Raw genomic sequence first — 14,453 nt, 5'->3', positions numbered from 1 at the left:
AATAAAAATGTGACAAAAACTCAACCAAAAATATGACCAAAATTCAATAAAAATGTGACAAAAACTCAACAAAAATATGACCAAAATTCAATAAAAATGTGACAAAAAATCAACAAAAAAATGACAAAAATTCAATAAAAATGTGACAAAAATTCAACAAAAATGTGACAAAAATTCAACAAAAAAACGACAAAAATTCAATAAAAATGTGACAAAAATTCAATAAAAATATGACAAAAATTCAACAAAATGTGACAAAAATTCAATAAAAATGTGACAAAAATTCAACAAAAAAATGACAAAAATTCAATAAAATGTGACAAAAATTCAATAAAAATGTGACAAAAATTCAACAAAAAAATGACAAAAATTCAATAAAAATGTGACAAAAATTCAACAAAAATGTGACAAAAATTCAATAAAAATGTGACAAAAATTCTATAAAAATGTGACAAAAATTCACCAAAAAAAATGACAAAAATTCAATAAAAATGTGACAAAAATTCAACAAAATGTGACAAAAATTCAATAAAAATTTGACAAAAATTCAACAAAATGTGACAAAAATTCAATAAAAATGTGACAAAAATTCAATAAAAATGTGACAAAAATTCAACCAAAAAGTGACAAAAATTCAACAAAATGTGACAAAAACTCAACCAAAAATATGACCAAAACTCAACAAAAATATGACCAAAATTCAACAAAAAAATGACAAAAATGCAATAAAAATTTGACAAAAATTCAACAAAATGTGACAAAAATTCAATAAAAATGTGACAAAAATTCAACAAAAAAATGACCAAAATTCAACAAAAATGTGACAAAAATTCAACAAAATGTGACAAAAACTCAACCAAAAATATGACAAAAATTCAACAAAAAAATGACAAAAATTCAATAAAAATTTGACAAAAATTCAACCAAAAAGTGACAAAAATTCAACAAAATGTGACAAAAACTCAACCAAAAATATGACAAAAATTCAACAAAAATGTGACAAAACTTCAACAAAATGTGACAAAAATTCAACAAAATGTGACAAAAACTCAACCAAAAATATGACCAAAATTCAACAAAAAAATGAATAAAATTCAACAAAAAAGTGACAAAAATTCAACAAAAAAATGACAAAAATTCAATAAAAATTTGACAAAAATTCAACCAAAAAGTGACAAAAATTCAACAAAATGTGACAAAAACTCAACCAAAAATATGACCAAAATTCAACAAAAATGTGACAAAACTTCAACAAAATGTGACAAAAATTCAACAAAATGTGACAAAAACTCAACCAAAAATATGACCAAAATTCAACAAAAAAATGAATAAAATTCAACAAAAAAGTGACAAAAATTCAACAAAAAAAAAGGACAAAAATTCAACAAAAAAGTGACAAAAATGAAAAAAAGAAAGAAAAAAAAACATACAAAAGGTGATACAACACAGCAACAACGCGAGAAAAAAGATCACTTTTGTGGGTCTTAGCTTTCAAATGAGGTGCTACACAGGCCTTTATAATAGCCAAAGAGGACAGAATGCATTTGGTTTGGTCGTCTCCTCCAGTTTTGCGCTGGCAGCGGTGTAATAGGTGTGTTTCAATGTGCAAAGAATTCTGGTCACATGATCAACGTCCCAATTCCTCCATTGCTGACTTCATACCCTTAACGCCATTCGCACACCTGTAAAAAAGATGCGCCCTTCCTCTGGAGTGTGTAGTGTGGAGTGCGAGTATTGGGATAGGGCCGGCCGATGTGATTTGGCCAGGTTCGTGTGCTCAAGATGATGAGTCCTCAGGAGGTCTGTGGAGGAGCTTCTTTAGACTTTAAATGAGTCCAAAGGTAACTGCTGTGGTTCCTGCTCAGAGTTGTTCAATGTTTCTGTTTGTTGGTTCACAGGGAACGAGGCCCAAAGGATCCGCTGGATGCCATATTCACAGTGAGTAGCCCACGACTATAGGGTTCTCTGTGGGGCTCCTGAGGTCTTCCTTCTTTCACTGAAAATATGATTCTATTCCAGCGCCTGGAGGAGGACATCCTGATGTTTGTCAAAGAGCACCTGCAGAGGCTTCACAGGCTCCTGGTCTCAGAGTACCCAGAGAGCAGCTCAGAGAGGGAGGAGGAGCAGAGCAGCAGAGAGGCTGTGCTGAACATCACCCTGGACTTCCTGAGGAGGATGAAGCAGGAGCAACTGGCCGAGCGTCTGAGCTCTAGTAAGAATAGTCCATCAGAGGAGCAGCCCAGACTGACCTGTTTCACTTTATAATAAACATTGCCACATGGTGTAGTAGTCATAGAGAGAATTACAGCCCTGATATAAAACAGTTCTGAAGCTTTAGTTCTGATCTTTAACTCATGGCGCTACGAAATGTCACAGTTTAACAGTCACTACTGGTCACTGTTACTGATGGTCGGCTCCTTTGACAAACATCATGAAATCATCATGAAAGAAGCTAATCTCATCACCTCTAGTGTTGTGTGAATGGAAGTTTTTTTTTCTTTAAAGTCTTTGGCGGCTTTCAACGCTTCAAACGTTTCAGGTGAAATTTGTATTGCCATTGTTAGTGAACAGGTTCATAAGCCAGGATTATTTTCCGGTTCAATCGTGCAGCATGAAACATTTAACATGTAACTTACAGTGAGTCACAAAAGTATCCGCCCTCCGTTAGTTTTCAACATTTTGCCATACTATGGATCATAAACATAAACATATTTAATTGAAATTTTAAGTGAAAAACACACACTAAGTGACACACAATCGTGAAGTGAAATTAAATTTATATATGATTTAGATTTTTTTTTATAAATAAAAAACTGAAAAGTGTGATGTGCAAAAGTTCCTGCCCCCCTTTCCTTTTAGTGCAAACAATTGCCTTCAGAAGTTGCATGATGATTTCTGATGGATCACATTTTGATCCAGTGACTAAACAGAGTCTACCTGTGTGTGATCTAATGTCAGTTCAAATACAGCTGCTCTGTGATGGTCTCAGAGGTCTGTTAGAGCAGTGTTTCTCAACATTTTTCAGCCCAAGGACCACTTTAACTTCCAATTTTTTTCTGAGGACCACCTAACAGAATCCCACTCCAACACGCCCCCAAAAAACAACAAAATAGGAAGGATAAGCTAAACTGATGTTTAATATCCAACTGTTTCAAATCAAAAACAAATTATTCAAACACAAATGCAATGATATGATCAGAAATTCTTATATGAATTTCATTTCATTTGAAAAAGTAAATGTGAAATGAGCTGCAGCTTAATATGAACAACAAAACGTGTGCAAAAAAGCTGCTGTAACAGCCTTAATGTCATTCTAAAGAGCCGATAGTTTCAAACTGAGGTGTTGGCTATAGGAAGTTTATGGTTGTAACCATGACAACAATAAAATGCTAAAAATAATGCTGGGAAAAAATGTTTTTCCCTTAATGTCCAACATCACTGAAACTACTGGGATTTTACACATTAAACAAAAAGAATTTCAGTCTCAAACCAACCAGTGCAGAAAACCCAACTTCACAGTTACAGTGTTGGGAGGGGCATGAGCACTTTGAGGGCAGACTCTACAAGCTTTGGATGTAGGTAACGCAAACTCGTGCACAGACGCACATGCGATGGAAAATAAGAGACGTTTGGCTCCACAGAAGCTTCTCTGGAACACAGGCAACAAAACGCTGCTTATTTAATGAAAATCCGTTGCATATTGACGTGAAACACCTGCTGTAAAGATGATAGAATGAGTCATGGCTGCAGACAGCAGAAGCACGTACGGTGAGCGGCAGCAGCAGGCCGTTTGACCCGCCCCGCCCCGCCCCGATTATATGACCCAATCTGCGGGCATGGCTGTGGAGACCGCAAGGGAACCCGCAACCCGCTCATCAGGTACACTACTGGCGTTCTGCCCCATGTGAGAAATCCTGCGCGTTTTAGCTACATATTGACAAACCATAGCCATAACAGCTCCAGCTCTGTCCCTCAAAAAGGAAAGACTTCGCCCTGGTCACACTGTGCTGGTTGCTCTTATCATTTGATCAAACTTTAAGTGATAAGAGTCGGCCAAAACGGCTGTGTCGGGGTCAGGGGAAAAGGGGTTTGCGGACCACTAGGGGAACACACTTTGAGAATTACTGTGTTAGAGACTATTGTGGAGCAGAAGCATCATGAAGTCCAAGAACACACCAGACAGGTCCGTGATAAAGTTATTGAGAAGTATAAAGCTGGGTTAGGTTATCAAAAGATTTCCAAAGCTTTAAACATCTCTCAAAGTCCAGCTAAATCCACCATCCAGGAATGGAAAGAGTCTGGCATCACTGCAAACCTACCAAAACCCGGCCGTCCTCCTAAACTTACTCTCCTATCATCTTATCGATGTTTCAGCCCTATTGGAGATATGAGAGGAAGCCTGCAGGCTCTTTTTCCTTCCTCCTTCCTAACTGCACTATTCAAACACCTCTTATCATGGCGCGTTCTGAGGCACGTTCAGTTTGGGCTTAGATCTCTTACCAATTTGCACTTTTTGGATGCACAAAATGCTTCTTATGTCTCCAAGTGGCATTGTGAGATCAGATATGGACGATGTCAGTTGATGTATATACAGTATGTGGCGTTATTTCAGGAAACATGGAAAAGCAGCTTAGTTTTTGAATCTTTTGGAGGAGAGTTAAAAATCATCATTAGGAAAAAAAAACATTTTTTCATACACCGGCACTGGTTCCTCAGTTGCACATCCAGCTTGTGTTGCTTGCACACAGGCGTCTCCAAGTGAGAGAAGTTGGCTCTGATACAAGAGGTTCTGAGTTCAAACTTTTATAAACTTTTATGTTTCACTTTACTGATCCAGCCAAATAGGCTGAAGTGCAGGGATCATTTTACGTCTGAAAATAATGAATAGTACCATAACCGTTTTCAATAGAAATGGAAGCTCATGTTTTATTAACAGTAGGCTAACCCTAGCAGCTTGCTTTCCTCTACTTCCCATTAATCAAAAGTTTTGGCCAAAATTAAGCGTTTTTCTGATTCAGCTGTGTTATCATTGATGATCAGTGGTTATGCATTGCTATGGCGGTGCCCGCAGCGGAGTGATATCCCAGTGATTTAACTACCGTGTGCTGTTATACGAAAAAAATACACGCCTGTTTGCGCCCACCAGCCAATCAGAATCGAGTATTCACCCAGACCATGGTATATTGAAGTGTAACTCAACCTATTGTGCATGCCCTGAAACAGCAGTTGTAGTTCAAATTCTGCAGCTATATTCAGTTATTGCAGACACATGCTATGGCTAAATTATCAAGTTTGTTGCTAATGTCCAGTGGACAGTTTAATCAGATGAGAAGAGAGACAAGGTTTACACAGACAAGAGTTAACTGTTGTCTCTGTCTTTTTCAGGCAGTCCCATTGGAGTTTGCAGAGATAAACTTATGGGGAGTCTACAGCAGAGGTTCAGTCATGTGTTTGAGGGCGTGGCTAAAGCCGGAAACTCCGTCCCCCTGCACCAGAGCTACACAGAGCTCTACATCATAGAGGGAGCAGTCTCAGAGGTCAACCAGGAACATGAGGCCATCAGGAAACCAACAGCTATTGAGACTGTAATAACATGTGAAGAACTTTTCAAAGATCCCTCCCACAGACCGCTGACCGAGAAGGGACCAATCAGAGTGGAGGTTACAAAAAGAAAGAGGCCATTGAAAACGGCGCTTACAAAACGAAAAACATCAAAGAAAATAGATTGGAGAGAGGAACGAATCAGAGGGGAGCTGACAGACAAAGGACCAACCAGGACGGTGCTGACGAAGGGCGTGGCCGGCGTGGGGAAAACAGTGCTGACTCAGAAGGTGAGTCTGGACTGGGCTGAAGGCAGAGTCCACCAGGACGTCCAGCTGCTGTTCCCCTTCACTTTCAGAGAGCTCAATGTGCTCAGAGACACAGAGTTCAGCCTGGTGGAGCTGCTGCACCACTTCTTCAGTCAAACCAAAGGTCTCTGCAGCTTTCAGCAGCTCCAGGTGCTCTTCATCTTTGACGGTCTGGACGAGTGCAGACTTCCTCTGGACTTCAGCCGGACCCGGGTCCTGACGGAGCCCACAGAGAGCGCCTCAGTGGAGGAGCTGCTGGTGAACCTCATCAGGGGGAGCCTGCTTCCCTCCGCTCGCCTCTGGATAACCACACGCCCCGCGGCGGCCAATCAGATCCCTGCTGAGTGCGTCTCTATGGTGACAGAGGTGCGAGGGTTCAATGACCCACAGAAGGAGAAGTACTTCAGGAAGAGGTTCAGAGACAAGCAGCAGGCCACAGCCGTCATCTCCCACATCAAGAGCATCCACAGCCTGTACATCATGTGCCGTATACCAGTCTTCTGCTGGATCCTTTCTGTCGTTTTACGCAAGATTCTGGAGCAAAGAGAGAAACTAGATCTGCCTAAGACTCTGACTGAGATGTACATCCACCTTCTGGTGGTTCAGGCCAAAGTCAAGAACATCAAGTATCATGAGGGATCTGGGACAGACCTTCACTGGACTCCAGAGACCTGGAAGATGGTGCTTTCTCTAGGAAAACTGGCCTTTGAGCAGCTGCCGAAAGGAAATTTGATCTTTTACGAAAGTGACCTGATCGAGTGTGGGCTGGATGCAGCAGCCGCCTCAGTGTACTCTGGAGTCTTCACACAGGTCTTTAGAGAGGAGCCAGGCCTGTACCAGGACAAGGTCTACTGCTTCATCCATCTGACTGTGCAGGAGTTTCTGGCTGCTCTTCATGTTCATGAGACTTTCTTCAGCTCTGGAGTTAACCTGCTGTCCACACCACACTCCTCTGAGAGCCCTGACCCTGAGGCCTTCTACCGCTCTGCTGTGGACTGGGCCTTACAGAGTTCAACCGGACACCTGGACCTGTTCCTGCGCTTCCTCCTGGGCCTGTCTCTGTCGACCAATCAGAGCCTACTGCCATGTCAGCTGACTCACACAGGAAGTGACTTGATCAATCAGAAGACAGTAAAGTACATCAGACAGAAGCTGGATGAAGAGGGTCTGTCTGCAGAGAGGAGCCTGAACCTGCTCCACTGTCTGAACGAACTGAGGGACCGCAGTCTGGTGGAGGAAATACAGAAGTACATGAGAGAAGGACGTCTCTATAGGGTTGATTCTCCTGCTCAGTTGTCTGCCGTGTCCTTCCTCTTACTATCCTCAGACACAGAACTGGAGGAGTTTGACCTCAGAAAATACCAGAGCTCAGAGATAGCTCTCCTGAAACTGCTTCCGGTCGTCAAAGTCTCCACCAAAGCCATGTGAGTCCAGACTGTATTTAAACACTTGTGTCTTGGCTCTCGTCTCTAATCGTCCTCTCTGTCCTCAGTCTGAGCGGCTGTGGCCTGTCTCCTCTCAGCTGTGCTCCTCTGGCCTCAGTCCTCAGCTCCTCCAGTCTGACTTACCTGGATCTCAGTAACAACGACCTCCAGGACTCAGGAGTGGAGCTGCTGTGTTCTGGACTGAAGAGCGCCCCCTGCAGACTGCACACCCTCAGGTGAGACGCCCCCATGATGCAGTCTGTCTCTGTGTCCACATTAGAGGCTAATGCTGTGTGTCTTTAGTCTGTCTGGATGTCTGGTCTCAGAGAGGGGCGGGGCTTCTCTGGCCTCAGCTCTGAGCTCCGCCCCCTCCCACCTGAGAGAGTTAGACCTGAGCTACAACCATCCAGGACCCTCCGCCGAGCTCCTGACCGCTCTACGGGCCCCTCAGGGGCCCCTGCACTCTCTCAGGTGAGTCCCTCCCAGACTCTGTCGGATGAGACCATGGTTGATCCAAGTGTGGTCTGGTCTACAGTAAACTGGACTTGTGTGTTTCAGGCTGGATCCTGCTGGAGAACAGTGGATGGTCCCAGGTCCGAGGAAGTGTGAGTCTGTGTCTCATTCATTTCATGGAAATAAATTCAACTTTTACACGAATATGTATATTATATAAATATTCAGCTGTATATAGACTCATTATATAAAGAAATATAAACTCAATCCCTCAGACTCACAGGAACAGGAAGTGATGTCATGAGTTGTGTTTTTTTCCTCAGATTCCTGTGAGTTTTCTTTGGATCCAAACACGGCTCAGAGGAACCTCCTTTTGTCTGAGGACAAACGGACTGTGACCAGAGTGAGAGAGGAGCAGCAGTATCCAGATCATGAGGACAGGTTCATGGATTGGCCTCAGGTCCTGAGCTCCACAGGCCTGAGGGGGCGCTGTTACTGGGAGGTGCAGTGGAGGAGGAGGAAAGATGGGTGGGTGGATATAGCTGTGAGTCACAGAGGAATCAGACGCAGAGGACACAGAGAAGAGTGTGAGTTTGGTGACAATGATCAGTCCTGGAGGTTGAGGATCTATGGTGGAGGTTACTACAGCTGCCACAACAATAGACAAACACACCTCTCCCCCTCTTCCTCCTCTCTCACTGGTGTAGTGGGCGTGTTCCTGGACTCTGAGGCTGGAGCTCTGTCCTTCTATGAGGTCGTCTTTGATGAACTGTTTCACCTTCACACCTTCTTCTCCTCCTTCACTGAGCCTCTGTTTCCTGGGTTTGGGCTGTGGGCGGAAGGTGACTCTATGTCTGTGGTAGATCTGAGGAGAGCGCCCCCTGGTGGACCTCACAGGCTTTAAATTATGAAAACTACATGTTTTTTTTTCTGCAAATGTTCAACTAATCTCCTTTTTCATGTTAAAAAAGGAAGTACAATTATTCTAAAATGTTATTCATAGATGTAAGTTACAGCTACAATCAAAGTGCCATTACACAAAAACCCTTAAAATAGGGATGAATAGATAATTCTCCATTTCAATCTTGAGTTCTTATTTATCATGTGAAAGTGTTTCTCTGCTTCAGCTGCAGGTTGAGTTAATGTGAGGATTGTTACAGGAGTGATTTACAGTTTTTAATTTCTCTCTAAAAATGCTATTTCTTGGTTTTCTGTTTATTAAACTGCGTACGTTGTTTGACAAGGGCAAACCTTTGAGAGTTAAAGGGACTAGATGCTAGTTGGCCATTTTATACTCACTACCTCAGGCCATACGTGTAACTGCAGCTTCTATATTAAGCTTGTGCATGACGGCACTTTGGACCCGAATTTACTCCTTTTTGAGAGCAGGATTTTAGAAGCAGTTGTGGTGAACAGCTCTGGGCTCATTCTACACATTAGGACACAACATGTAGGGGGAGGAAAATACATATTTTTCACATTTTTAAACTCTGTATAGTCCCTTTAAAGCCACACCGCGTAAAGTTTCATGAAGGTACAAAGAAACGTGTGCTTTTTCTGTGAGCGGCTCTAGTGGCTATAGATACAGACGGCATCTCGTCATAGAAGGGGTCGGTGGTTTTTGAAAATTAGAGAAAGTTTACGTTTTTCTCAAAATTGTTTTCAAACATGACCATATATGGGCGATTCCAGAGATGCCGACGTCTGTATATTCACCTTATTCCGCCCCGCCCACTTTTGCGTTGTCTCGGCACCTCGTTTTCCAGACTCTTCCGGTCGAGCGCGAAGCCCGTTCATTTAAACGGAGAACGAGGGGAAATATTCTCCGTTCAAATCTGATGTTTAGTCGATTGATTTGTGTAAAATGTCCGATGATCATTTGCACCAACATGTCAACACTGCAGCGTTTCTCTGTGCGGCCTGAAAACAGCTTTGTTTTTGTGTAGTGACTAGGGACTTCTCCAGCCCCATGTTAACAGGTAGGAGAAAATGGGCGGGCACAATTTATGGCGGCGCCCACGCGAGCCTCCGGAATAAGGTGAATATGCTAATGGGGCGTTCCAGGTAACTGGTAACTGGTATTTTTCCCACTTGAAAGTTACCAGTTACAACTTCAGTGCGTTCCAGGTGATTGAAGTCTAACGTTATATGAAAGTTTCTTCAAACCAGATCTAATGAAAAAACATTCGACGTAACGTTATGTTGAAGCTGTGACCAAAAGTAACGTTCACGTCATTGATGTAGTGGTTTTGTTACAGTTTTAACATTAGCTGCTCTGCTCCACTGGGGGGCGCCATTACTGTCATCTCATATACGAACTCGTAGCAGTCTTTAGGTTTAGTTTACAAGTTGTAATTGCCAGTTCGAGCGGCTCCAAGGCACTTTTCTAAGTGGGAAGTGGTAAATTTACCAGTTACCAGTTGCCTGGAACGCACCATAAGACGTGACTGTAACTTCAGTGGGGAGGTCTCCAGCTCGTCTCAATGGAGATGTGACTAAAGTCAGCAGCATTTGAGATTTAAACAGGTTAAGTTTTCATCCAAAATCCATTCTTTGATTTCCCACTGCAAAAATAGACTTATCTGTATTGAGCTGGTCATTAGGATCATGTTTTGTTTTGATGACAACAGTATAATCCAAAATGTTACACAGTGTACCTTTAAGAATAATATGTGAGCAGTAGTGACACCGAAATAGATATGTTAAAATATTTCAACTGATTGTATTTTTGCAACGATGAATCACTGAAAATGTTATTTAATTGGGCAGGGTTTAATGTTGTGTCCGTTACAGGAATGTTTTTGGGAAATAGCACTGGCATAAGACACATACAGTATGTTATGTTCTTTACCCTATTATTTAATAATGGTGGCAATAAACAACAGACAAACAAAAGTGTTGTGTGGTGCATAAATTAAAAACAGCCAAACCATGAACAAAATTCTTCCTTCTAATAGATTAATAATATACTTATAATGATACATCATTGTAAAGCTCCTAACTTAATGGTTTTGTTTTGTTCTGTGTAAAAAAACTTTTTTTAAAATATTCATGTATGTTATTGTTACAATGATTATAGACATTCAGTAAAATGGCATGTTCTATAAAACGTTTTAGCGCTGTAATAAATCTGAATACTACTAAAATGCGGCCACTAGATGGAGCTATTGCAGTTTTCCATTATGGCGCTAATTCATGACGTACAGAAATCTTTAGCTAAATAACCCCCAAAAAATCCATCACACGAAGTTCATTACGATCAATGATCTACAGATGGAAACGATGAGTGGTACATCATTTATTTTAGCACAACCCAAGTTACATTAGAAGATTTCATCAAAGATTTGCAGAATTAAACAATGTGGATTTTCTAAGCGGATAAAAAGGGGAACTATATTGCAAGGCGTAATAATACCAGAAGTGCTTCGGCATCCGCACAGTAATGTCTTCACTTTACTTAGCGGACGCCGAAGTACTATTATTACGCCTTACAATATAGTTCCCCCTTTTATCCGCTTAGAAAATCCACATTGTTTAATTTTGTGCAATTATACTTTAACCAACCAAGGAGAAATCGTACTTTTATTTTTGTTAGTGAAGCTCACCAAATCCTTCACTTTACTAGTTGTTTAATCAGTATTTCACGTTTAGAGGCAAGTTCTAGCCAATATTTCGTTTGTTATTACCACGTCAGAAGTGTTGCTCATTTATGCCTGTACTGAAAGCCCGGGCAACGTGCTTTCAGTCTGCGCTCTGCTTTGAGAGGTGGGTATTGAGTTGTGCTTGTAAAATACAACAATATTAATTAGATAATTGGACACTCCAAAGTATGATAATTCATGGTTAAAACATCTGTGCATTTTTAAGAGTCAGCATGTAGAAAGTAGGCCCACGTATAAAACGTTTTTGTCTTTTTAGCAAGCTAATGTAAAATGTGCTAGAGACTGAGCTAAAGGCACCATCAATGTGTTCACTTGCTAACAGGGGACTGGTGAGCTGTGTGCATGGGAGAGACTACAGTACATGTGATGTCATATTATTTGTGCAGAACTGCCCGTAAAAGTGCTCCCCGTGATCAACACGTCTTCTGGTCCTTCCTTCTTCGCGCAGTACTCCAACAGAACACAACGCAGAGACCACAAGGGTTAACGGATGTTCCCCAAGTCCATAAAGCTCCTTTTCCACATGCAGGTGCGTGTCGGCCGAATGGCTCTTTCACCCGCTTTGTCGAGCTTTTCCATAACAAAGGCCAGGGCCAAACCGGTCTGACCAGGTACAGGTTTTGGGACCGACCTCTGGCTGTGGCCAAAGCGCGCTGACCCGTGTCTGATGTGACGTGAACAGACTCTGGCCTCTGATTGGCAACGAGAGAGTGGACAGTCCTCACTATTAACACACAGGTCATGCGGATTTAACATTTCGCTGTGCTATGAGGGGATTTTGCCGATATTAGCATTTAGCCGCATAACATTTGCATGAAACTTACCTTCATATGTATTTAGCGGTTTCTTTTCTGTTTTAATACAGCTTGGCTCCCCTGAATGATTCAACAAACCCCACCGGACGGCAGCATTTGTCCACATTTGTTCTCATCGCGGTTTACAAAACTTTTAATGACGCTCTGTACAGCGTGCTCCTCGTGGGGGTGTAGCACTCAACAAACGTGTGGTGGAAACAGAAGTGTGTGTGGGGTTGAGTCGACACGTGCACGTAGATCGTGCTGTGCGTGGCCAGGTTGCACTGACCCACACCCGTTACATAGGCAATAGCTTGATGAAGGGCAGATATTCTTCATCGTAGGACCAAGGGCCGGACCCTCCATAGTGAAGCCCGATGGAGCTTCATTTTCTACAATTTTTACAATTGTTGTGCATCATATATCAAGAATCAAATGCATTGATTCTTTATAGGTTTTTGCATTGTTAGACAAGTACACATTTAATTTGTTGATGGGCGACGGCAGAAAAAGCACAGGTCTGGGTCCAGTCATGAATGTTGTCAGTGGAAGATAAAAAACTGTGGAAGTTTAAGCTGTTGAACTGGTTCTGCAGTAGCACTAAAACACAGGCACATGACATTTGGACTGGCCTTATACAAACCAAACTGCCCTTTCTCACTCTTAACTGCAATTACAACAAGTATCATAATTGATTTTAGTCTTTTTGTTTCCGCACATCATAAAGCAGGGAAACCAATGAATAGACGTCACTGCTTTGTGTTACTGCAGTGTTTTCATAGGACACTACGTAACAACAGTCCAGGTTTAATCCAGGGCTCAGGAGTTGCTCAGCAGCATTCCTTAAATAGAATCAATCAAAATGTAATTTGAGTCACAGTGACTCTACTTTATTGTATGACACAGCGTAAGTTATTTGGACGTCATTTGGAGGTGTATCATTATGGTCAGGTCTTGTCAGTACAACCCCAGAGTTGCCAAGTTGCTTGGCTTTTCCTGTTTCCTCATTCACTACTTTTAATAACAAAACCTGAAATCTAAGGCAACAAGAGCTGCTCTTTATGTGAGAGAGAGAGAGAGAGAAACATCATCATCTGAGCAGCCGAGTGACTCTGTAAGAATAATAATAATAATAATAATAATAATAATAATAATAATAATAATAATAATGCATTGGTTTTATATAGCGCTTTTCTGGACACTCAAAGACGCTTTACGTTGCATTATTCGTTCACTCCAGACTCGGTGGTGGTAAGCTACTATTGTAGCCACAGCTGCCCTGGGGTAGATTGACGGAAGCGAGGCAACCAGTCTGCGCCATCGGCCCCTCCGACCACCACCAACCACTCACTCACTCACTACATTTACTAGTGTGTAAACTCGTAAATGGCACTGGAAATGTTGGTCGTGCTTTGTAGGTTTTGGGTGGATTTTCAGATGCATTGGGTCAGATTAGTGTTACACCCTCGTTTTCAGTAAACACTGTGCACATTTATTAGGGTCGGGCGATGTCCCCTTAATTGTCAGTTGATGATGTTTACAGTGAACCATCTCTCATTGTAAGCATTTTTAAAAGTCATTTATAAGTCATTTATTTGTCAGACCATGTGAATGGTTTGAAACTATGTTTCTCTCAATCTTGATTGTGGACGGGGGGAGGGGGAAGAGGGGTGGGAGAGAGGGCAGGGAGTTCAGCTTCCCGATGGCCCTGTGTACAAAACTGTTCCTCAGTCGACTGGAACTGACCATATTATTCATGTTAGGAAAAATGTGAGATTGCAAGATGAATGGATCTAAACATGATCTGCACAGGAATATGAATATGAATTTTGCAACAGAAATGTGTTAAGTCTTGACAGAGCGTCATCTAAGTTATCCAGTAACCACTGCCCCGGAGGGAGAGAGCGGGACCAGCAGAGCAGGTGAAGAATGACGTCAACTATTCCACCTTTTTGTGGAGCGACAGTGGCGCAGATGGTAGAGCGGGTCGTCTCATGATCGGAAGGTCGGGGGTTCGAATCCCACCTCCTGAAGGTGCACACTGTCGTTGTGTCCTTGGGCAAGACACTTCACCCACATTGCCCCCAGTGTCTGCGTACATTGGTGTATGAATGAGAGTATGAATGGGTGAGTGGATCCTTGCTGTAAAGCGCTTTGAGTGCCTAATGCAGGTGGAAAAGCGCTATATAAGTTGACACCATTTACATTTACCACCTTTTTGTGGTTGCACTGTTTTTGGAAAGTCAAGGTTGTGTCTGAAAGGGTCTAATT

The 14,453-nt window shown here is 42.0% G+C and overlaps 1 protein-coding gene across 1 annotated transcript; it reads left to right on the top strand.

The window, feature by feature from the left end:
- Positions 1-3,836: 3,836 nt before the first annotated feature.
- LOC306961103 (protein NLRC3-like) lies at positions 3,837-11,875 on the top strand (the record flags this gene model as incomplete). Its single annotated transcript, XM_079553719.1, has 7 exons — positions 3,837-3,879; positions 5,386-7,273; positions 7,342-7,509; positions 7,577-7,744; positions 7,832-7,866; positions 8,434-8,568; positions 11,775-11,875. 7 exons carry the CDS (start codon positions 3,837-3,839, stop codon positions 11,873-11,875), a joined length of 2,538 nt encoding a protein of 845 aa, XP_079409845.1.
- Between the last annotated feature and the right edge of the window lie 2,578 nt (positions 11,876-14,453).

This window comes from Gobius niger (assembly GCF_951799975.1).
Source record: "Gobius niger genome assembly, chromosome: 3".
NCBI classification, from domain to species: Eukaryota; Metazoa; Chordata; class Actinopteri; order Gobiiformes; family Gobiidae; genus Gobius; species Gobius niger.
This window is presented reverse-complemented; position numbering and strand designations above follow the sequence as displayed.